Source organism: Ahaetulla prasina, chromosome 2, assembly GCF_028640845.1.
Source record: "Ahaetulla prasina isolate Xishuangbanna chromosome 2, ASM2864084v1, whole genome shotgun sequence".
Lineage (NCBI taxonomy): Eukaryota > Metazoa > Chordata > Lepidosauria > Squamata > Colubridae > Ahaetulla > Ahaetulla prasina.
This window is the reverse complement of record NC_080540.1, coordinates 221405160-221427790: the sequence shown is the minus strand read 5'-3', so window position 1 is coordinate 221427790 and position 22631 is coordinate 221405160. Positions and strand designations below refer to the sequence as shown.

General features: G+C 38.8%; 1 protein-coding gene across 10 annotated transcripts in view; it reads left to right on the top strand.

The window, feature by feature from the left end:
- The window catches only part of CCDC171 (coiled-coil domain containing 171), a 220734-nt gene that overhangs the window by 56563 nt on the left and 141540 nt on the right, over positions 1-22631 (top strand). For 7 of the 10 annotated variants that reach the window (XR_009153715.1, XM_058171431.1, XM_058171425.1 and 4 more), the window contains 5 exons: positions 11860-11962; positions 16128-16172; positions 18975-19081; positions 21540-21629; positions 22041-22241. Coding sequence is in view for 9 of the 10 variants with exons in the window: in XM_058171431.1 (XP_058027414.1) it covers positions 11860-11962; positions 16128-16172; positions 18975-19081; positions 21540-21629; positions 22041-22241 (546 nt within the window). In the remaining variant the exon portion in view is untranslated. The remainder of the gene's footprint in view (positions 1-11859; positions 11963-16127; positions 16173-18974; positions 19082-21539; positions 21630-22040; positions 22242-22631) is intronic. The other 3 variants (XM_058171424.1, XM_058171426.1, XM_058171429.1) reach the window with 2 other exon arrangements.

Sequence of the window (22631 nt, the reverse complement as noted above, 5' to 3'; positions counted from 1 at the left end):
GGTTTCCCCATTGACTTTGCTCGTCGGAAGCCATCTGGGAAGATCACAAGTGGAGATCATGTGACTATGGAGTTTATGGTTGTAAACACGAGGACCAATTGTAAGACACTTTTTTCTTTACCCCCTGATATATTTATATTGTTTACATATGAATATATTGAATACAGTGTAATTGTCCTGGCATTCCACTTACCATAAAACAAAAGTAAAAAAACAGAATAGCTTATATACTATTTTAAACAGTGCTAGTTTGTACAGTAGTTTCTGACCATCATATTCTACTATGTCAACTTATCTATCATTCTAATACTTACATTCCTATATCGACATTAAAAATAATATCTCTTTCCATGTCCACCTAACATGATTCTGTCCCGTTCCAACTTCTACCTCATGTTTCTAACCATTGATAGAATCTGTTCCATGTTGAATAGTATTCTGTATCTCCTTTATCTTTTATTTTTAGCATTAGTCTGTCCATTTCCGCATAGTCTCATATCTTCCTTATTGTCTCATCCTCTGAAGGGGTGTTTTCGTTCTTCCACTGCTGCGCATATACAATTCTTGCTGTGGTCAAGATATGCAATATTAGATATATTGTTCCTTTGTCATAGCCATCTGATCTAATGCCTAATAAGTCACTGTTTTTAATGCCGTTGTAACTTTGAACGGCCGTTAAACAAATGGTTGTAAGTTGAGGACTATCTCTATAAACAAATATAGTTCTGCAGTTGGAGAAGACCTTCATATTGACTGAAACTGTAAATCTGTTCTAAATCCAGGGCTGTGGGAGTCACCCATATTTGATATTAACAATGAAGTGATGGCTGATTAGCAGTTGTATTATCTTCAGTGTAACTAATTGCTTTTTATTTTCTCTTTTCCCGCTTTCCCCCCACTGCCCTTTTGGAAGTGGGATATTTTGGGAAGGGAGGACATAACTACCCTAATGTGTTTATAAGCAGCCGCATCTTGGGGTTGACCCTCCTACCGTAGTATTTTAGGGTTCACATGGCTAGAATTTTCCAGCCAGCCTATTTCGGGTCTCCCCCAGCACATTGCAGGGAAGGCTATAGGATTCCTTTCTGCTTGTTATGCTGAAGGTTATCAGTGCTGTTGTTGCCAAATGCGGTCGTCTTCAGTCTTTCTACTTATTGGTATAGGACATGATGCTTAAGAACCGTATAACAATCAAGGATTCCAATAGGGAAATAAATTACTTTTTAAGTGGGTGGCAGGCAAGACGTTTAATGAGCTACCGACTTTGAAAGTCACTTTGCAACAGAATGAAGATCACCGAGGGAAACTTTACGGTAAAATAAGGATCACTGACTGTGCTTTTATTGAAATGGCTTCCCTCATAGTGCTGTGTTTTCATATGGAGAAGTCTCTGAAGGTTAGAAAGAGCAGGAAGCGTTGGGATTAGTGTAGCTTTCTATCTACTCAGTTTCTGCATCCGTTTAATTGTTCCGTTGTTAGCCTGCTTGGTCTTTAAGACTGACGAGTACCGTCTTGTTTCTGTTAGGGAGAAGTTCTACTTCAGTCTGGGGCATTTATCTTTGCAAAATCGATCTTTGACGTGAGCAATCTTAAACTCAGAAGCTGTAGCCTAGTTTACATATATATCATGTCCCCAACACTTTTATATATATATATATTAAAGTTGGAGGGATAATGGCATCACTAAAAAAACATTGCCTACACTACATATAATTCTTTGTTATTACATATCCCTAATTTGGATGCATTTACAGTTTTATCAATAGAGGTCACAGATATTCTGGCACTTATCATAACTTGACTGATCTCAAACAAATAGAAAAACTGTATCTGATTAGCGTTTGGACAGGAGACCAGCAGGAAATCCCAGAGCTCTTGGAATACTGGGAGATTAAAAAAAAAAGAATCCACAAGAAGGCAGTGGCAAACTATTTCTGAATTACTGCTAGGGAAACTACACAGGCTTGTAGTTATCAGAACTTTTAACTTAATGTGAAGGAGTCTTTATATTGGCATGACGTTATGTGAAGCCATCTTTGTGCCAATGACATAGCAAAAGACTGTGATCTAGTTCAGTGTTGGGAAACCTATGGCACATGTGTCAAAGGTGGAATGCCACAGAGTTTTAGGTGACACATTAGTGTTCACCAACAACTATTCTTGAAAGCATGTCCTATTCTCATACAGCTTTTGGAGGCTGAAGAGTACGCACAAGAAGATGTGCTCTTGCGCAGCCTTGTGCTTTGGAACTTGTGCAAGAACAAAATGTGCTTTTGTGTGGAGGCTGCACAGACCAGGAAGAGCATTCTCTGAAGCTGCTTCAAAAATCAAAGCCTCTCATGACCCAGAATAGCCTCTTGTAAGCCACAGGGGCCTGCAAATAGAAAGAAAACATCACCTGAATAACGCCACGTGGCAGATCCTGGGGAGCATTGGGACATGGGGGCACACATGCCATTCCCCAAGGCCTGCAAGCCTTGGGGAATGGCACGAGGTAGCCTTTTTGAGTGGCAGCAGTGGCACTAGTGCTGAAGTTGGAATCTGGGCCTTCAGGTCCAACCTTGGTGCTGCCATCACGTGCCTCTGTTTTGGGTGGCCTTGATGGGGGGAGAAGATGTGAATTGCTCTCTCTCTCTCTTTTTTATGGAGGATGGCATGCCAGCTGAGTGAAGTTAGGCATTTTCTGAATTTGCCAAGCCTAAAAGCTTGGCCTTCACTGATCTAGCCTAAATCAATAGTGAAAAATGTCCATAAAGAGGTTTCATGTGAATATGAATGCTCTCTGATTGTACAGCTTGCTTTAAAGTAAGTCTCATGTGTTAACAAAAATTGCTGAGAAATAGACTCATTTTTGTACTACCTTTATCTTGCGTCAGGATGCATGTGTCAAGAAGGCTGTGAACAACAAGGGAGACATTTTATTATTATGCTTGGTGTATGTATAAAGGAAGCTAGAAAATTCTGCAATCAAATACATGCACTGATTCAAAAGATTAGTATACAATTAAGACTAGAGGCTTTTCTTTGGGAATCGATGGACAAATAGTTGAAAGAAAGTCATGGAACTTTGTTTTTGTGCAGTGAGATTACCGTTTGCACAAAGTATCCGAAATGGAGAAATGGTTGATGAAGATGGTGGAACCTGCTGAGATGGCCAAATTGACTTTTTTTGATCAGAGAAAAACAATATCTGTATTTATTGCAGACAGAGAAAGCCTTTTTCGACTTTGTGTGTAATACACACAAAAAACCACAAAGGTACAATTTTGATTAAACAGGATAGATAATAAAAAGAAGGGAGTCATGATGTAATTTTAAAGGTAAACATATAATTGTATTTAACAACTGCTGTAAAAATGATTGGAAACCATTTCCTTGTATCTTTTTTCCTTTCTTTTCTATTTTTCTTGTACTTTTTCTTTCTTTCTTTCTTTTTTCTATTTGCATTTATATCCCGCCCTTCTCCAAAGACTCAGGGCGGCTTACACTATGTTAAGCAATAGTCTTCATACATTTGTATATTATATACAAAGTCAACTTATTGCCCCCAACAATCTGGGTCCTCATTTTACCTACCTTATAAAGGATGGAAGGCTGAGTCAACCTTGGGCCTGGTGGGATTTGAACCTGCAGTAATTGCAAGCAGCTGTGTTAATAACAGACTGTCTTAGCAGTCTGAGCCACCAGAGGCCCTGTTGCACTTTTAGCTTTTTCTTTGATTTCTTTGATTTCTTTTCTTCCCTTTGCTTTATATGTTCTTTCTGCGCCAACTCAGTAAGCTCAAACTGCCCAAGGAGATGCTGATCCAATTCTACAGAGGAATTATTGAGTCTGTCATTTGCACCTCTATAACTGTCTGGTTCGGTTCTGCAACCCAACAAGAAAAACACAGACTTCAGAGGATAATTAGAACTGCAGAAAAAATAATTGCTAACAACCTGCCTTCCATTGAGGACCTGTATACTGCACGAATCAAGAAGAGGGCCGTGAAAATATTTGCAGATCCCTCGCATCCTGGACATAAACTGTTTCAACTCCTACCCTCAAAACGACGCTATAGAGCACTGCACACCAGAACAACTAGACACAAGAACAGTTTTTCCCGAAGGCCATCACTCTGCTAAACAAATAATTCCCTCAACACTGTCAGACTATTTACTGAATCTGCACTACTATTAATCGTTTCATAGTTCCCATCACCAATCTCTTTCCACTTATGACTGTATGACTATAACTTGTTGCTGGCAATCCTTATGATTTATATTGATATATTGATCATCAATTGTGTTGTAAATGTTGTACCTTGATGAACGTATCTTTTCTTTTATGTACACTGAGAGCATATGCACCAAGACAAATTCCTTGTGTGTCCAATCACACTTGGCCAATAAAATTCTATTCTATTCTATAAAAAATTCTATTCTATTAGTTTGAATTTGTTTATATATATGTGTGTGTGTGTGTGTGTGTGTGTGTGTGTGTGTGTGTGTGTATGTATGTATATATATATAGGTCTTTGGTTATTCGGGTTTTCTCCCGCGTAAAATTGGAAGTGTCTTGGCGACGTTTCGACGAAGTCTCATTCGTCATCTTCAGGCTTCAGCTTGCTCCCAGAAGCACGAAGCTGAAGCCTGAAGATGACGAATGAGACTTCGTTGAAACATCGCCAAGACACTTCCAATTTTACGCGGGAGAAAACCTGAATAACCAAAGACCTACATATATGTATATATGTATATATGTATATGTATGTATGTATGTATGTATGTATGTGTGTATATATACATATACATATGTATGTGTGTGTGTATGTATATATATATACATACATACATACGTCTTTGGTTGTTCGGGTTTTGCTCCCAGAAGCACGAAGCTGAAGCCTGAAGATGACGAATGAGACTTTGTCAAAACGTCGCCAAGACACTTCCAATTTTACACGGGAGAAAACCCGAACAACCAAAGACCTATATACAAACACCCGTGAAAACCTCAGAAAACAAATATATATATATATATGTATATGTATATGTATATGTATATATATATATATATGTATATGTATATGTATATGTATATATATATATGTTTTCTGAGATTTTCACGGGTGTTTGTATGTAGGTCTTTGGTTATTCGGGTTTTCTCCCACGTAAAGCTGCGATTTCTCCCACGTGAGCTGCAATCACACATTGCTCCCAGAAGCACGAAGCTGAAGCCTGAAGATGACAAATGAGATTTCATGAATTTAGTGGTCCCTGAGGTTCGAAAAGTTGGTGACCCCTGGCCTAGACTACACTAGACTAGATTATAATATATAAATACCGAGGTGGCAGCTGTGTCTGCAAGATGAGAGCCCCAGCTTTGGTGGCACATAAAAGAGGGGCAGATTTGGCTATATAGTTACAGCCGCCATCTTGATTGATTTGACCCCCTTTCCACACAGACAGCCATGTCTTGCCTCTTTATCTATATATCTTCCATCTCTTATTGTATTATCACAGTTATTTTTGGGGGGAGTGTAGTCAGCTCAGAGCTGGGCAAATTCTAAGCTCCAGGGGGGAGCTTTCTTTCCAAGCTTCTTCAGCCAATTTACTTCCTCTTCCTAGCCATCTGCCCTCTTTGCATACTTTAGCTACTTTTTTCTATCCCACTGTCCTTCAGAATAATCTTTCATGAAATCAGAGTCATTTCATAGGAGTAACATCTATCTGAACATCAAAATGCAACTTTCTAGTAGTTGAAAATTCCGGTCATACTTTTGCTGATGATTATCTTGGGTTATTCAGAGGTCACTCATTGAAATGTTGGCTCATTCATCCCACAAAGATCACAGGCTTGCTACAGTATATTGTAGTTTAGATGACTTGTTAGTTTTCCAGATGTCGCTCAAGGAGGTTCTGTCTGTTTCAGGTACAGCTTAATTTGAACATGCAATAAATCATAGGTTGAAATGAGTTCACATCTGAACTCATTGGAAGAAAGACTGAAAAGAATTTTCTAAACATATAATTTATCCTCATAACCAACCAGTGATATAATTTAGGCCCTAAGTGGATGGTTTGCTTAAATCTGCAAAGTTAGCTTTTGACTCTTGATAGCAAATATAGTTTCATATTTATAAACACAATTGTGTAGCTTTTCTCAATCTACATTCCTTGATGACAAAACACAAAATTTCCAAAAAATAAAAAAAATAAAATAAAAAGGACAAAAACCATGAAAGCAAGTAAAAGAAAAAACAGCATACAGTATATGAAATCATTCTGGTCAATCTTTAAATGCATCTGTAAACCTAGGCACATGGAATAATATTGATTAGCCTTTTTATTGCTTTGGTAAAGAGACAAATTGTTAACCAAAAAGTGAACACCTCAGTTTTCCAAGATGGTAAATGTAAAATCCCATTGTCTTTGAACTTTGAAAAGAAATATTTAAGGCTGCTTTTCCCATACTTGATAAATATAGATTATGTGATATAGTGAACAATTCCAATTTGTAACTATATTCATCTTTGTAAGATCATGCAAACAAATATATTGTTATTAAGCAAAATGGAGCAATAGTGGGTAACCCTTGAGTTGGGTTAATGACATTCTATGATTCTATGGAATGTCCAGTAAATATGACCTTTGTTATTGTTGTTGAGTTAACTGTAACAGGATAATAAGAATACCTAATATTCTTTAAAGCCACTGATTTTTTAAATAGGAGATATTTGACTTCTTTATTCCAGACTCCTGGCAAATAATGCTTGCATTAACAAAAATGTTTTATTCACGGGTGAAATGCTCCTGGTTCGGACTGGCTGGCCTGATCCAGTAGCGATGGCGGCGGGTGGTTTGGAGAACTGATAGCAAAAATCCCTGGCCCCACCCCCTGCCTCTGCTGAGCCACACCATCAGCAGAGGTTGTTTTTTTTTCTTTTAAAAGCAGTTTTTTTTTTTTTTTTTTTTTAATTCAAAAAGTTTTTATTAGTCAAAAAAGGTTTATACAAATACATATCAGGTATGGTAAATTTTCATTTTTCTTATCTAAAATAAGAATTTTACTCAAATTTTTTAACACATACAACAGCCATAAGGCAAGCAGGTGACACGAAGTAGCTAAGTTTGCAAATTTTAAATACGTAATAAAGAAGAGTCAAGAATAATCAGAATATCGTACAAAAGAGAATAAGGAAAACCAACACAATCCCAAATATCTTTATCACTTCCTAGTTTTGGATCTCAGAACTCTGGGTTCAGCCTGACCCAACTCCAGGGCCGCAACAGCGGCAGCCGCTTCAGCCCCATGATCTATAACCTCCCCTTCTTCAATTCCTGGATCATCTGATTCCAGGAAGGCTTTGTGTTCCTCCACATAGGCCGTAGCCTCCACAATTGTACTGATTTTTTCGTAATGCCCTCCCGGAAAATCATCAATCCCTCTGGCATCAGCCATCTGAAGCCCACTCCTTCTGGTACAATTTGCTTGACAAAAATAATATTTCTTTCTTTTTTCACGTACCTGTCTGGGAATCTGCCTCAGAATGGCTATCTCCCTGCCCCTGTAAATCAGTGCCCCACTCCTATGTTTTCTAAGAATTTCATCTCTCGTCTCTCTTCTCACAAATTTGACATGAACCTCTCTGGGAACTGCATGCGTGCATATTGCTAATTAACTCTATAAACTCGATCCACATCCCAATTCATGAAATCAACACCTCTCCCAAGAAATTCTCCCAACAATTTAGATTTCACCCCTGGTTTTATTGTTTATTAAATTAAATTAAAGTTAACAATTTAAATTAAATTAATAAACCATTGTTTCTTGTTTATTAAAATGTATTGTTAGAATGCTCCAAAACAAGTGTCCAATACTGATAATAATTTAAGGGCTTTACACTGTAATGTTTTTGCATCAGGACCAAATTGTGACCAAATATTTTAATTACATGTAATTTATTGATAGAATGCATCTATATCCCACTTTGACTCTTTCAGATCTTGGTGGTCATTTTGCAGTTTTGGGCATTTCAAATTCACTTTAAAAACTTGATTTTACTAAGATGATTCAAAGTACTGGAAATACATTTTGAGTACAAAGGGAATGATTTGAATATGGAGTGGCATGTTAGGCAGGTTGAAAATCAATCTAATGTTTTGCCATGTAACTAAATGTAGTGAATACTTCCAAGGCTTTGAGGAATTGGTGGTTCTGGAGGAACTGATGGTTCTGCAGCTGCATTTAGCTGTATTTGGCCCATTTCAGGGTATACAGTTTGGTTGGGTGGCCTCTTGGTAGTTGGAAACACATTTACATATAAATTGAGTTCCCAAGCTTGACAGGCTGCAACAGAGCAGCTCTTTGATTAAGTAACAGTAGAGAAAAAGAAAGCTCAATTAGCTGCAAATTACACCAAACTCAGGCGCTAGCATCTGTGTGTTCCTCTTGCACCTTGCTGTCAGGAATCTCTTGCTTATATACCTTTTTCCAAAGGATCAATATGTGTTGGACAAGTAGCAGAACGCTGCCAGGGAAATCCAATCGTAAGCAGTTCATTCTGAGTTTCTCATTCACCTTGTTGGGAAGCTCAGATATGAAGAACAACTTTTCTTAGTCTGCTTTTATGCATATGTTATTTTAAGGTGCTTTCAAAGAGAAAGGAGATTTGGGGAGCCTTGTGGAACTAGGGTGGCTTGAGGGAGTAAAGAATGTAAGTGGTTGGCTGGATAAAGGTAAAGGTTTCCCGTATCCAGTAGTATCTGACTCTAGGGGGGATCAGAAGAAACATCTCAGTTTCTTACCTGAAAGAGTGTTGTCCGAAGACATGACCATGGTCATGTGGCCAGCATGATATCATGCCACAGTACAGAGCATGTGGTGAAACATGGAGTGCTCTTACCTTCCCACTGAAGTGGTACCTATTTATCTACTCACATTTGCTTGCTTTTGAACAGCTAGGTGGCCAGGAGCTGAGGCAAGGGCAGGAGCTCGCCCCATCGTGCGGTGCTTGGGTCTCGAACCCAGCCTTCCAGCTGACAAGCTGAGCTTCTTAACTGCTAAGATTCTTGCATCCCCAATTGTCTGAAACTAGAATGTGACACGATTGCTGGGAAATCTGAATGTGTACGTATATCCTGGAGGGGTAGGGGAGAGAGAGAATTTGGAAAAATCAAATGGCCAAACTTAACAAAAGGCAAACATAAACGCAACATGTCAATTCAGAAAAGTTGCACCAACCTAAATACACTAATATATGGCAGATTAAAAATAAAACATCTGCATCACAAGATAAACTGCTCTGTGCCTTTGAACAGCTTGCCTAAATCTTTTGTGCTGGAAGAGATTCTGCTGGTGCACAGTTTGAGTATCTTCTGCTTCAAATGCATATACATGCATAAAAATATTTACTTTATTGGTGTGACATTGCTTTTTATGTTGTTCTGTGGGCAATATGCTTTTTTTGTGGGGACAGCAAAGTAGGGTTGACAGAATTGTGTGTAGCTCAGCATTCTAGCCTATTTAGACCCTGTAAAAATTGCATGCATCTTTATACTTCTTTTTGGAATACTGATGTTTTAAGAAAGAAAAAAATCTCGGCATGAGAATTCCATCGGCGCTGGAAATTCTTTGTGATGTATAGTACTAACCATCACACAGGGAAGACCATGTAAATGCTACTGGGGATCAAACGCTGAAATGTATATGAATAATATATTAGTAGATATACAGAACATATAATTAAAATTGAAATGGTAGAGCAAATTTATAAAATATTTAAGGAGAATGGTGGAGAACACAGAAGAGATCCGCATACATTCCAGTCAGTCATGATCCACTGTTGGCTCTTAACAGAGCTCAGTTAACAGGAAAAAGATGTTTCTCACCATAAAAATCCTGAATCCTTAAATCTTCAGACTTTTTGTTTTGGAAGTGCTGATAATTCAAAAGCTAAGATGGCTGTTACCCAAAGTTGGATTGCAGGTCACTAGAGTAGAGGAAAAAAAAGAGGAGGAGTTCACCTGTACAGAGCTTTTAGAAAGTTGACACAAATTGAAATTGCATATTTTTCCTGTTCACTTTAGGAGAAAAGTTGATAAGGGTTCTATTTTATTCCCCCCCGCCCCCGGAAACAAATTGCTTGTTAATATTTTTATTTATTATTATTTTTAATTATTTCCAGTCAAAGAATAAAAATAATTAAAATGTAATCAAGGGAGAGGAAAGTACATGACAAAAAGGGGAGGTCTAACAAGAAATAAAGGACACGGTGGCTCAATGGCTAAGACGATGAGCTTGTCGATTGAATGGTCGGCAGTTCAGCAGTTTGAATCCCTAGTGCTGCCGTGTAACGGGGTTAGCTCCCGTTACTTGTCCCAGCTTCTGCCAACCTACCAGTTTCGAAAGCACGTAAAAATGCAAGTAGAAAAAATAGGGATCACCTTTGGTGGGAAGGTAACAGCGTTCCGTGTGCCTTTGGCATTGAGTCATGCCGGCCACATGACCACGGAGACGTCTTCGGACAGCGCTGGCTCTTCGGCTTTGAAACGTTGCCCCCTAAAGTCGGCAACGACTAGCACGTATGTGCGAGGGGAACCTTTACCTTTACCTTTAATTCATCCTTGAGAGAAGGAATTGTTCCTCTGCCTCTTAAGGAGGGTTTACTGTCTCCATAAGAAGCCATTAATATAACCCACCATATTTGACAATTTTGTTTGAATGCCCAACGTCCCTTTTTAAGGGAAAGTTGTTGAGAAGGTGATCACACAGCAGGTTCAGTGGACCCTGAATAAAACATGACTAAAATATTTTCAGTCAGGATTTAGGCCTGGACCCAGGACAAAAATGGCGTTGGTTGCACTTTTTGATGGTCTCTGGAGGGAGGGGTAGTGTGTCCACCCTGATTGTACTTGATCTTTTGGTGGCTTTCAGTGCCATTGACAACGATCAGCTCTGAGGATTGGAACAGGCAGTTCTTTGACATTATCCATTTTTGTCAATAGAAATAATGTTGAAGGAACAATGGCAGATAACATTTATTGCATTGAGTTATCCCACATGGGATTGTCCTGCAGAGAGTTGTCCCACAGTTGGCTGTGGCAAGATGGCTATGGCAAGATGGCCACAACGACTTGGCTGTGGCGAGTTGCCCTGTTCCACATCTAGATTAGTGCTTCTCAACCTTAAGAACCTTTAAGATGTTTGGCCTTCAACTCCCAGAATTCTCCAGCCAGCTATGCTGGGAGTTGAAGTACATGCATCTTAAAAGTTCTCAAGGTTAAGATATACTGATTTAGACACTACATCAGGAAGGTATTTTTCTAGTTATAAATACAGAGTCTAGTTTTTACCAGTTGTAGCTTCCTATCGATGAGATTACACAAAAGACGCTACTTTGAAAGACCAAAACTAAATACATCTACCAGACATCTCAGCAGAGGACCAATTTATCATACTTCTTCAGGGGCAACTTGGTGCCATGCCAAATTTTGGGATTGCCATATTTTCTAGCCAGGATGTATTTTACAATAGAGAAAAATATGAATGGTTCCTGGGTAACATTTTAATTAGTTCCTGATGGTTTACTTGGGCTTTGCTCTAGCAGCAGAACATTAAAATGATGCAAAATCCACCTTTTACCTGGAAATTAACTCAGAAAAGCAATCATCACAGCATTACTTCCTTGAAATATTTTCCACTTTTTTCTTTAATTTTTTTACTTTGGTAAGGGGAAATTCCTTCAATTTGTTTTTGTTTCACTTAAATATTAGTCCATGGTGTGTCCTGCAACAGTTTTGGTGGTTATGAATGACTCTGCTATGCTTTTAATATCTCTTTTTCCCTTTTTTTCTTTCTTTTCACTTGTGCCAAATGAAGACCAGGAAACGGCAGGCCTTCCTAGCAGAGACATGTGAAAACAATGTGAGAGAGCTGGAGTCACTTCTGGACAGCTTTACTATGTCAAACCAGTGGACAGCAGGTTAGTTGAAGCTATGAAATGACAGATGCATTTGTCAATGTTCCAACATCACTAAATAGGGGAATTCTGCAGATGCCTCTTACATTCCCCTCTTCTCAACATGCTTTGATTCGATGACATACTAAGAGCAGCTCTCACAGCAGTTGAGTGGCCTCACTGGCTGAGATGGGGTGACTGAATGCAGACCTGCTGTTGTCAGCCCAAACTTGATTTACAAGTGTTGGATTGTTTGCGATTGGCTGGGAAAGGTTGCGGAGAAAGCCAAATGAGAAAAACATCCTGACAGCGGACTTACCAGGGGAACAGATGTTTTTGATTGAACTGAGCCAAATTCACAGGCAACCTTCAGCTACTTAAAGGTTGTGTGTTCAGAAAAAGTCGTGTAGGACACAGTTTATCACATGACTCCTAACAGAGTTGTGATGCCAAGGCAAATTCCACCCCAACCCAAGTGCAGCAGTGGCTCCCTCCCCCCACTTGTCTGCCCCATATCGTCAGTAAGGTTAATTTCAAATGAAGGAAGGTGGTGAAAGAAATTTCAGAGATGAAAGGTCTTTTTCCCTCATTCTTTTGAGATTTGTTGTTGAGCCACTGTAATTCCATCTTTACACACATTTGCTTTCCTTTCCAGTTGGTCTGCTTCTGGTAGCCAGAAGGGTAACCAAACTCACAAAGGAGAGTTTAACTCTATTTTACTTTGGGCAAACACTTGCATTTTGCGAAAAGCGGACAATATGCATTAAAATGATCTCCTAAAAACGGTATCAAGTAGTCTTAAGCATAGCCCAACCCTTTTCTCTTTTTTCTCAAAAGTGAAAAAAACAGCCATATTTTACTGAATTCTCCCCCTCTTCCACTCTTTCTGCATAAATCTGTCCTATCACTTGTATTATTTTTCAAGACTAGGCTGCCAGTGGGCCACCCACATTAAGTCAGAGGGGAAGTAATTCTAGACAGAAAGGATCCTGACAATACATCTTTTTACAATGACAGAAGTGGCACTGGAAGACTTCTGGCCTTCGGTTCCACGGTGATACAGCTCCAGTTTGTATTAATCACCATTTGGAAGCAGGGACTTTCCCACTACATAGTTGAGATTTGTTTTCTTCTTTCACGCAGCAGGGATTTACTCTCCGTTCCCTCTTGCATTTCAGCTCTCACTGCAAATGAGTATTGATGTAATTACCATGAATTTTTCATGGCCCTCATCCAATCCAGCCAAAGGTTTGGAACCAAAATCCGTTCTGCATCTGGGGAGATAGGGAGACACACAGGACAAAGCTTAGAGAAACCAGGGAACTGAGATTATTGAAATTGGCTAGGAGTGCACTTCCTCCTTTTCAGAAGCATTGAATAAGTTTCTGAACTGAGCATTTTGGGAACAACTTGGTTAGTGCAGAGGTTTTGGCAAAGGAAATTGAGCTGCCCTGGAAAGAAAGAGCCAAAGCAAAGCAAGTTGAAAAAAAATCCTTCGCATGAAACATATGCTTTTGTATATAGGTATTATTTTTAGTTTTAATGTTAGAGTTTAACAGATTAACAGAGCTGGAAGGGACCTTTGCAGGTCATCTAGTCCAACCCCCTGCCCAAGCAGGGGACCCTACATCTGCATCTGCCTCTACCTAGGATCGAACTCACAACCTCCTGAGTGTGAGGCAAGAGCTCCACTTCTAGGCCACAGCAGCTGTTCAAGGAAAAAAAAAGTTGCCTTTGTTGCCTTGGGGGAAATGGTGGTAGTGGGAAATATGCCATTACCTTATTTTTGAGGATGATTGCTTTCCTGTCTCCTTTCGATAGACTTGACATTTTTGTAATGTGCCACTACATCAAGCAGACTCATACAGTAGATGGATCATGTCTTGAGGCTGAACTGAAGAATAGACTGATATTTGGTTGTTTCCTTAAGTCTTAAGGGGTCTGTGTGGCTCAGACTGCTAAGACAGTCTGTTATTAACAGCAGCTGCTTGCAATTACTGCAGGTTCAAGTCCCACCAGGCCCAAGGTTGACTCAGCCTTCCATCCTTTATAAGGTAGGTAAAATGAGGACACAGATTGTTGGGGGCAATAAGTTGACTTTGTATATAATATACAAATGGATGAAGACTATTGCTAACATAGTGTAAGCTGCCCTGAGTCTTCGGAGAAGGGCGGGATATAAATGCAGATAAAATAAAACAAACAAAACAAACAAAGGGGTCATGTCTTGTTTTTCAGCACATTGAAAAAAACAGATCAAATGAATGGTTACGGCCAATATAATAAAGAAGGGTGACCCAATTTTTTTGTAAAGCAGGGGTGGGGGACGACGGCCCCTTTATGACTTGTGGACTTCAACTCCCAGAATTCCTGAGCCAGAGTTGAAGTCCACAAGTCATAAAGTGGCCATCTTTCCCCACCTCTGATGCAAAGTAAACCATACATTAAATAAATAGCATGCTTGTGGGACTGCTGAGCATTTGGACACACAGTTTTCTAAGGGTAATATCAAACACAACTAGTATGGCTACTGTGGTTTGCTTTAGTTTTGCTTTAGGACAGACGTGGGCAACTATGGTCAACTTTATGACCTGTGCACTTCAATTCGCAGAATTCCTCAGCCAGCCATGAAGTCCACATGTCATAAAGAGGCCATAGCTGCCCACCCCTGCTTTAGGCGTAAAACCTTTAGTAGCATAACACTGGGAAGAGGTGGAAATGCAAGGCTATGCCTATGGACAGATCTGTGGATTTGTTTTCTAAGGAGACCCTAGAATAGAGTAAAGGAAAACTGCCTTACCAGAACATAAGGACCACAGGACTGGAATAGAATTCATACTTAAGCTGCCTTTGCTTATGAGTTGAGAATTTTAAAATATTTGAACAAATAGAAAGAAACATGCCGTGTGAGAAGTGAGCTGATAGCCATCAGTTTTACCTGCTCTGTGCTTCTGATGAAGTGAGCTGCAGCTCATGAAGGCTTATGCCTTTTAATAAAATTGGTTAGGTGGATGAGGTGCTACCAGACTGCTTCTTAACAGATATATAGGACATGCACTTCCTTTTTAACATCCAATATGTTTTTTCTTTTAACATCTTACCTATTAAGTTTATTATTCCCTCTGAGGAGCCCAGGAAGCCTCTCATCCCAGATAAAATATTATTACATTTTAATATCAAGTGACTTACTTCAGGTTATCCCCTCTATCTAATATCTTTCTCATAAAATACCTCTGCTTGATATATTTATTTAACGTTTCTTAGTACATTACCTTTTCTTGAGGCAGAGGTTAATCAAAAGACCAATTGTGGCTCTGCTACTGATTTGCTGGCAATGTGTACAGATGGCTTTCCCACACCAACATCAATCCAAATTATACTGTGTTTCCCTGAAAATAAGACCCTGTCTTATATTTTTTTGAACCCTGAAATAAGTGCTTGGCCTTATTTTTGGAGATGTCTTATTATTTTGGGGTGCATGGAGCAAGACAAGACTTCTCTTACTATCTTACCTGATTTCCAGCTCTGTTTCCCTAACCCTAACCAGAGGAAATGGCGGGACCGGTTGCACATGTGTTTAAATATTTTCGGAGAGGGTTTATTTTCGGGGAGGGGGGGGGCTTATTTTAGCACATGTGCTCAAAAGCCTGATTGGGAAATCAAGGGATGTCTTATTTTAGGGGAAACAGGGTAATCCATGCACATACTCGCACTGCACTCCTGTCTATAAATTTTGGGAAAGTATATATGTGCATGAGAGACTGCAGCCCATAAATTTGTTTGAAAGTATTCCTGTAGAGGAATTCTGTATTGCTCTATTGTCATTGACAGATCATCATTCCATGGTTCATTTTAGACTGATCGTGCTCTTGGAAGCACAGTTTTATCCTGGTTCTGTTGCTTTCATTGGGCTGGGTTAAGAAACTGGAATTGGGGGTCGATTGTTCTGTATCAAGACCTTTAGCTAATGGCCTCCTTCAGGGTTCTACCTTGTTGCCCAGTGTTGTTCAACACCTTCATGAAACCACTCTCGAAAAATATCTGGAATTTTGGAGAACTATTGAAAATTGCTTAAGTTTCATAATGGGTTAGATAAAAGAGAATAAGCTGAAATTACATCTAATCAATCTAATGATGAGTATAAAACTGAAATTCATCTGGTTTTGAGTTGTTTTGGACTTTCTTAAAGGTGCAGATTTGCAGTGCTTCTCGATCCTTAACTACAGCGATGACTGTAAGTTGTTTGTACAGATATCTGTGCCAGCTGTTTTTCTTCATGATCTGGTCAGTTTCAGTGATGGCCATGTTTAGTACAAAATAGAAATCAAATAAATAATATCAAAACATTCTTGAGTTAAATACTTCCATTTCGGTAGCTTTATTTCACTTTCCTTTTTGTATTTCAACTTTCACGGCAAAGAGACTGGAGACATCCAGGGGAAAACACATTAGAATATTTTTTGCCACAAGTTGTGAAAGCATCTGACTTTCATGGTTTTTATCAAAAATAATTGTGGCTATGGCAAGTAGAAATTTTGGTTGCAATAACAACAATGAATGGATGAGAAACAGAAGAGGGTCAGTGGTGATACAGAGCACATTTTGGATTGAAGCTCCTTGGAGTTGCTTTTTCTTCAAAATAAAATTAGCCAATTTAAAGAGTTTTATTTTTAAAGAAAAGAAATGTGAATAAAGTGATGTATCCTTGGCTTGTATCCTTGGCTTGTAGTGCTATATCTTTAGTCTTTAGAATAAAGAATTGTGCTGGTTTTATATTTATTTATTTATTTCTCAAGATTTTTTTTATAGCTTGCTTTTTTATATGACAATGATTTTGAAATGTGAGATGCACAACAATGCCCTCCAAAACCAATATGTATGGAACAACTCGCTTAATAAAGGCTATACCTTTAATATCTTAAAAAATCTCAATGAACTCCAATCATCTTCAGAAAGTTATTTGCATATTCTTTTAGATACATTTTATAAACATACATTTTTATAGAAGCTAACAGTGCTCAGTTTTGGAATATTGTTATACAATTGAAGATTTTGGAAACATCTGTTTAGCCATCATGTAGCATAAGACTTTGCTGTATTTAACAATCATTTGCACTTATGCCTTTTGAAAACTGTATTTAAAACACAGTGGCTAAAAGTATATGCAGTTCATGCTGCACATCCAGATCATGCTGCTTCCAGTAATTTTAGAAAATTATTTTTAAAAAGAATAGCATCCATTCATCCTATACTTGTGTGTGCTATGTATAAGTTCATTTTGAGTGTCAGTTCTCAGGAAGAGTAGAGTAGAGTAGAGTAGAGTAGAGTAGAGTAGAGTAGAGTAGAGTAGAGTAGAGTAGAGTAAAACAGAACAGAACAGAACAGAACAGAATAGAATAGAATAGAATAGAATAGAATAGCTGTCAGGGTTCCAAGTAATACACTCATGGCAAACAAAACTCGGAGGCAGGTAGATTCCTCAAAGAATAGTTTTATTGGCTGTATCATATTGGCATTGTTCTGGTGAAAACCGACTCTGAAGGTTCCCGTGGTTTTCACCTAATTAAAAATCAAAGTTTTCCCCCTTCCCCAAACAGTCAGTCACATGGTTCAATTAAGGTGCCATCTGGTGGCCCGGTGACATCACTCCTCCTTCCTACGGCCAGGTGTGAGAACGTCCTTGGTTCCCAGGGGAAAGTATTTTATTTTGGCTACAAAATGCCAGCAATCTCTATTCCCCTCTCCCTATCCCTCAGCTCCAGTGTGGCAACACTAAAGCCTCAAAATGGCTTCTGTCAGGTCAGCTTCAGGGTTGACAATAGCTTTATTTGGCCAAGTATGATTAGACACATAAGGAATTTGTCCCCGGTTCAGAAACTCGGTACACATGCAAAACAAATGATGATGATGATGATGATGGAGAAGAAGAAGTAGAAGAAGAAGAAGATGATGATGATATCAATAAGAAGTCAGTTATGGTAGTCTGAACTCTCATACATTGTGCTTCTAATGAAGTGGCCATCGTTTGAGCTATTAATTTTACATTTGGTTACAGCTGACATCTTTTTTTTAATTTATTTACATTTATATCCCGCCCTTCTCCGAAGACTCAGGGTGGCTTACAGTGTATAAGGCAATAGTTTCATTCTATTTGTATATTTACAAAGTCAACTTATTGCCCCCCCAACAATCTGGGTCCTCATTTTACCTACCTTATGAAGGATGGAAGGCTGAGTCAACCTTGGGCCGGGCTTGAACCTGCAGTAATTGCAGGCTGCTGTGTTTTAATAACAGGCTTCTTACAGCCTGAGCTACCACGGCCCCTTGGCCGATGGCTGATGAACCATGATTTAAACTCTTGATTAAGGTCTGTCATGACTACTTAATGAATGAGCAGTGAAAAGACCGTTTTTGGGAAAAAGAGGAATTAGGAGATGTCACTGTTGACAAATGTGGCCATCAGCTAAATTAGGTTAGATAATCAGTTGGGTTTTATTTTTCATTTTTTCCCCCTTGTACAGGGTATGAGAAGAAATAATATTTTGAGGTTTCAAGTGCTTTAACTTGCACCCAGGCAAAATAGGAAGCCCTGCGGTCCTTTGGCATAGAAAGAAAGTTTCTTTCCAAAATGCATGGCAGAACATGAATCACTGAAGGCACGAATGCTCTGCGCTTGAAAGCAAATGTTTGTTTCGTTTGGAGGATGATCTTTTTTGAACGACACGCAGGCTTGCAATCATTAGATACCTTTAAATAAGATTGGAGGTAGGCCTCAAGATGTGTAGGAAAACAAGCCAGAGTTCATATTTTTTCATGTGGTGAACTGTAGCCATAGCGCAAAAATTCTTCTTCAGCTTTATTTGATATGAAAGAACAGATCCACCAGTGTGCCTTGGAGAAAACACAGGGGTTGTTCAACATTCTGTATTGTCACTGGAGCCCAACTGATTTAAATATCTCTGTTGCTCTTGGAGAAGTTTTACTGTCTCTCTGTTCAGCTCTAAGGGCTTTGTTTTGATTCTGCATTTTTCTTCAGGCATTCACAAGGACAAAGATAAACCTCCAAGCTTCACTCTTGTCCTTGAGACTTTGAGGTGTACCTTGACAGATTACCAGAACAAGCAGGAAGAGGCATCTAATGAGGTAACAGTTGCACTGCTCAGCTCCACGTATATAGCCTTCAGCCCACAATGCTAGAGATTCCTTGCTTGTTACAGAGGTCAAAACACTGGGAATGTTGAGTTGACAGCTTTGCAGAGAAGAAGAAGAAATAATTTTTTGTCACAGCTCTTCCTTTAAGCTTGCCCCGTGGCCATGATTCACTTTAACTTAAGAACATGTTTAGCTCCGTGTATCTATTTATGTGATTAATTTTTGTGTGTGTTGAAATGTTGTAATGCCCAATTATTTTAAGTTACGCTCTGTGCGTGACTGATTTTTATTACCCATTTAATACAGTGCAATATATAAAACTATGTTCCTATAGTTTACTACAAGTGTTTACATCCAGTACAAATGGATAGCAGGTGGAAATACATGTAAAGACTTTAGCATTGGAGGGGTAAGTGTTAGAATTTGATTTCTTGTTGTCTTAATGTAAAATGTGTGCATTTTAAGAAAGATGTTTCTGGAGCATTTTTTGTTAATGTCCTCAAAGGAGAAATAGCTAAACCTGGTTTTAGCTTTGTTTTTAGTGTTTAAAATTAGTAAAATAGATCCTTGCGCCCCCACAGTGTACGTAAGCAGGTATTTTTTAATTATTTCCGGTTGGATTGTAATGTTGTATTCACTACTCAAGAGTAAACCTAACTGAACTTCATAAGACTTCTCATAGCACCATATCTCTCATTACCTTCTCAGAGTGTTCAGTTCGCTTTAATGAGGTTATTGATAGAGCTATAAAACATACCAGTTTTATGCCACTTGGGTACATGAAAAAGGTTAGATTTTTAGCAAACTGTTACAATTTTGACTTAAATATACAAAAATACAAAATTCTTACTTTAGAATTGTTTGATGCACTACAACATTGAAAACAAGAGCTGAGTTTTAAATCTTTTGCAGTCAAGTCTTTCCTGCTCTCTGAGAGCCACCAAATAAGTCCCAAGGGAAGCAGTTACACGTCTTGGTATACTACTACCCTTACTTAGTTTCTTTTGTTAACAATTCACATGCTTGGTGGCCTTTGGAGGCGAGAGGCCCTTAATTTCAGCTGGGAATTGTTATTTGGGAGGATGAACATCACCTGATCTTCAACACAACTAAAAAGCCAACTCAGCAGGCTTTGGCTGAGGAACATGTTTTGTTGTGAATTGATGCCAGAGACAGCAGTGGGAAGAGACCAAAGGGGTGACTGATAAAAAAAGAAAAAGCGGAAAGACTATTCTGTCAGCAAGAAGAATGAACTGTCAGGAAAATAAATTGCAGGCAGTCCAGGGCCAACAGATGACCTGCCACAAGACTTCCCAGTAGGACTCAATGGGCCTGACCCTGAAGTTGTCATATGGAGCCAGAGACCACAGCCTACCTTCCGGATAGGCAGATGGGGTAGCTCTGTGCCCTTTCTCTGCCTTCTTGATAGCAGTCCTGTCTGCTGGTGTTCTGTTTTCTTTGCACTGCAATTAATAGCGAAACTTTTTTTTTTGAGCGATTAAGCAGTGAGATAACCAGAGCCATAACAGGGAAAAAAAAGTATACCTTTATTGTGCCTGTAAACTTTCCACAGCCATTTTAAAAACACTAATCATGATAACCTTTTTCTACTAATTTGTTCAGTTGGAGCAACTTAGCAGGTTTACCACAAGCCAAACTCAGGCTGAGACTATGAGGCTAAATGCATTTATCTATAGCAGTAATGGTGAACTTTTTCGGCACCGAGTGCTGAAAAAGTTGCATGAAATGCCACGTGTGCACGCTCGTCAGGGTCGCACTCCGGAAAAGCTGAACTTCCGGGTTCTCGCGCGCATGCGTGCCCGACAATCAGTTGGCCGGCGCACATGCGGGTTTTCGGCACTGCCACGCATGCGAAGAGATCACGCTCCAGAAAAGTCAAACTTCCAGGTTCTGGCGTGCATGTGCACCCAACAATCAGCTGGCCGGCGCGCATGCGCTCGTTGGTTTTTGGTACTGCCACATGCATGGACAGCTGATTATTGTGTGCGCATACAGAAACCCGGAAGACAGACAGGCAAGGCCACGCGTGCCAGGTGACATGGCTTCGCATGCCACTTTGGGCACATGTGCCGTAGGTTCGCCATCACGGATCTATAGGCTCCTATTGAATTTAATGACTTGCAAGTAAATGTGTGTGCAACTGCTGCATTAAATTAATACACTATTTGGGGGAATATTCAGTCCTTGCAGATTGGAAAATATACCTAAGGTAGCTATAGATACTAATATACAGCAGACAGGGACACCAACAGAAAAGCAGCAACATCTTTAATTTAGTGTCAAGCTGCCTGTTGCTGTGATATCAGCCATTTTACTCCCAGAAAAATAAATCGGCATGAAATTTTAGCTTTAGTCTGTAGGCAATTAAGCTGAAATTTCATTTCTCTTGAATCTAATGGATTGTTGACTACATTTTTTTTGTTGCCAGCTAGAGAAACTGACAGTTCTTTCTGAGAAGATGGCAAAAGAACTTGAGGCTTCCCAACATCAGCTAAGATCTCAAACTCAAGAACTTCAGGTATTTGTGTCTTTAACATGTCTGTTAACTTAAAGCTAAATAAATGGTATATTCTTCTAATAAGTTTTGTCTCAATTGTAGTTATATCCTTAAAAAGTTCTAATCAAAGGGATTTTGTTGGTGCAGAAGGATACCTTCAGAATAAAGAGTTTAAGACTATTAATGTGTGATGATGGTTATGAAAAATGCCAATGCAACGAGCCTAAAACAGTTCCACTGGAGTCCCACTAGTGGCTTTGTTTAATTTAAATTTAAATTCAGTGGTTTGCTTATTGTACTTAACCATTGGAGTAAAACGGTCTTGTTTGTGGGACATTCAGACATATATATCCAAAAAGAGTTATCAGATAAAGAAGGTTGTGCTTTATTGCATGAAGCCTTTATCTTTCCTTTTTTATATACTATTTTTAGGTAAAACATGACAGTCTCACTGATACCAAGAAGGAGTTAAATAATTTGCAAACTAAGTGTGCAGACAGAGAATCCTTAATAGCTACATTAAAAATGGAACTACAAAATGTATTGCATTGCTTGGAGAAAGAGAAAGCGTGTTGTACAGAATATAAAACTGAAATTCAGAAGCTCACACAGGCTTATGAGACAGATACAGAGGTACTACCAAAAACAAGATGCTTGTCAGAAATATTATTTAATCTTTACCTTTCATATTTCTATATATCAGATCATTTATTTTGTAGATACAGATTTATGTCACCGCAATAAGAAATCTAAATGATTGCTTTCCAATGTTTTTGTGAACTTTTATTTCTGGCATTATGTTTTTATTTTATTTTTCCACTTAAGAGTAACCTGGCTTGTTTTTCTGTTTTCCCGCCATTTTTACCCTTTTGTTTCTTGCTTCTCATTATTGCTTTTAATGTGTAAACTACCCAAAGTTGCTGGGAGTCGGGTGGCATATAAATGTAATAAATTGTTATTGTTACTAGGATTTAAAAAATATTAACTGCTCAACTTATCTGTTTCTTTACATTTAAATAATAT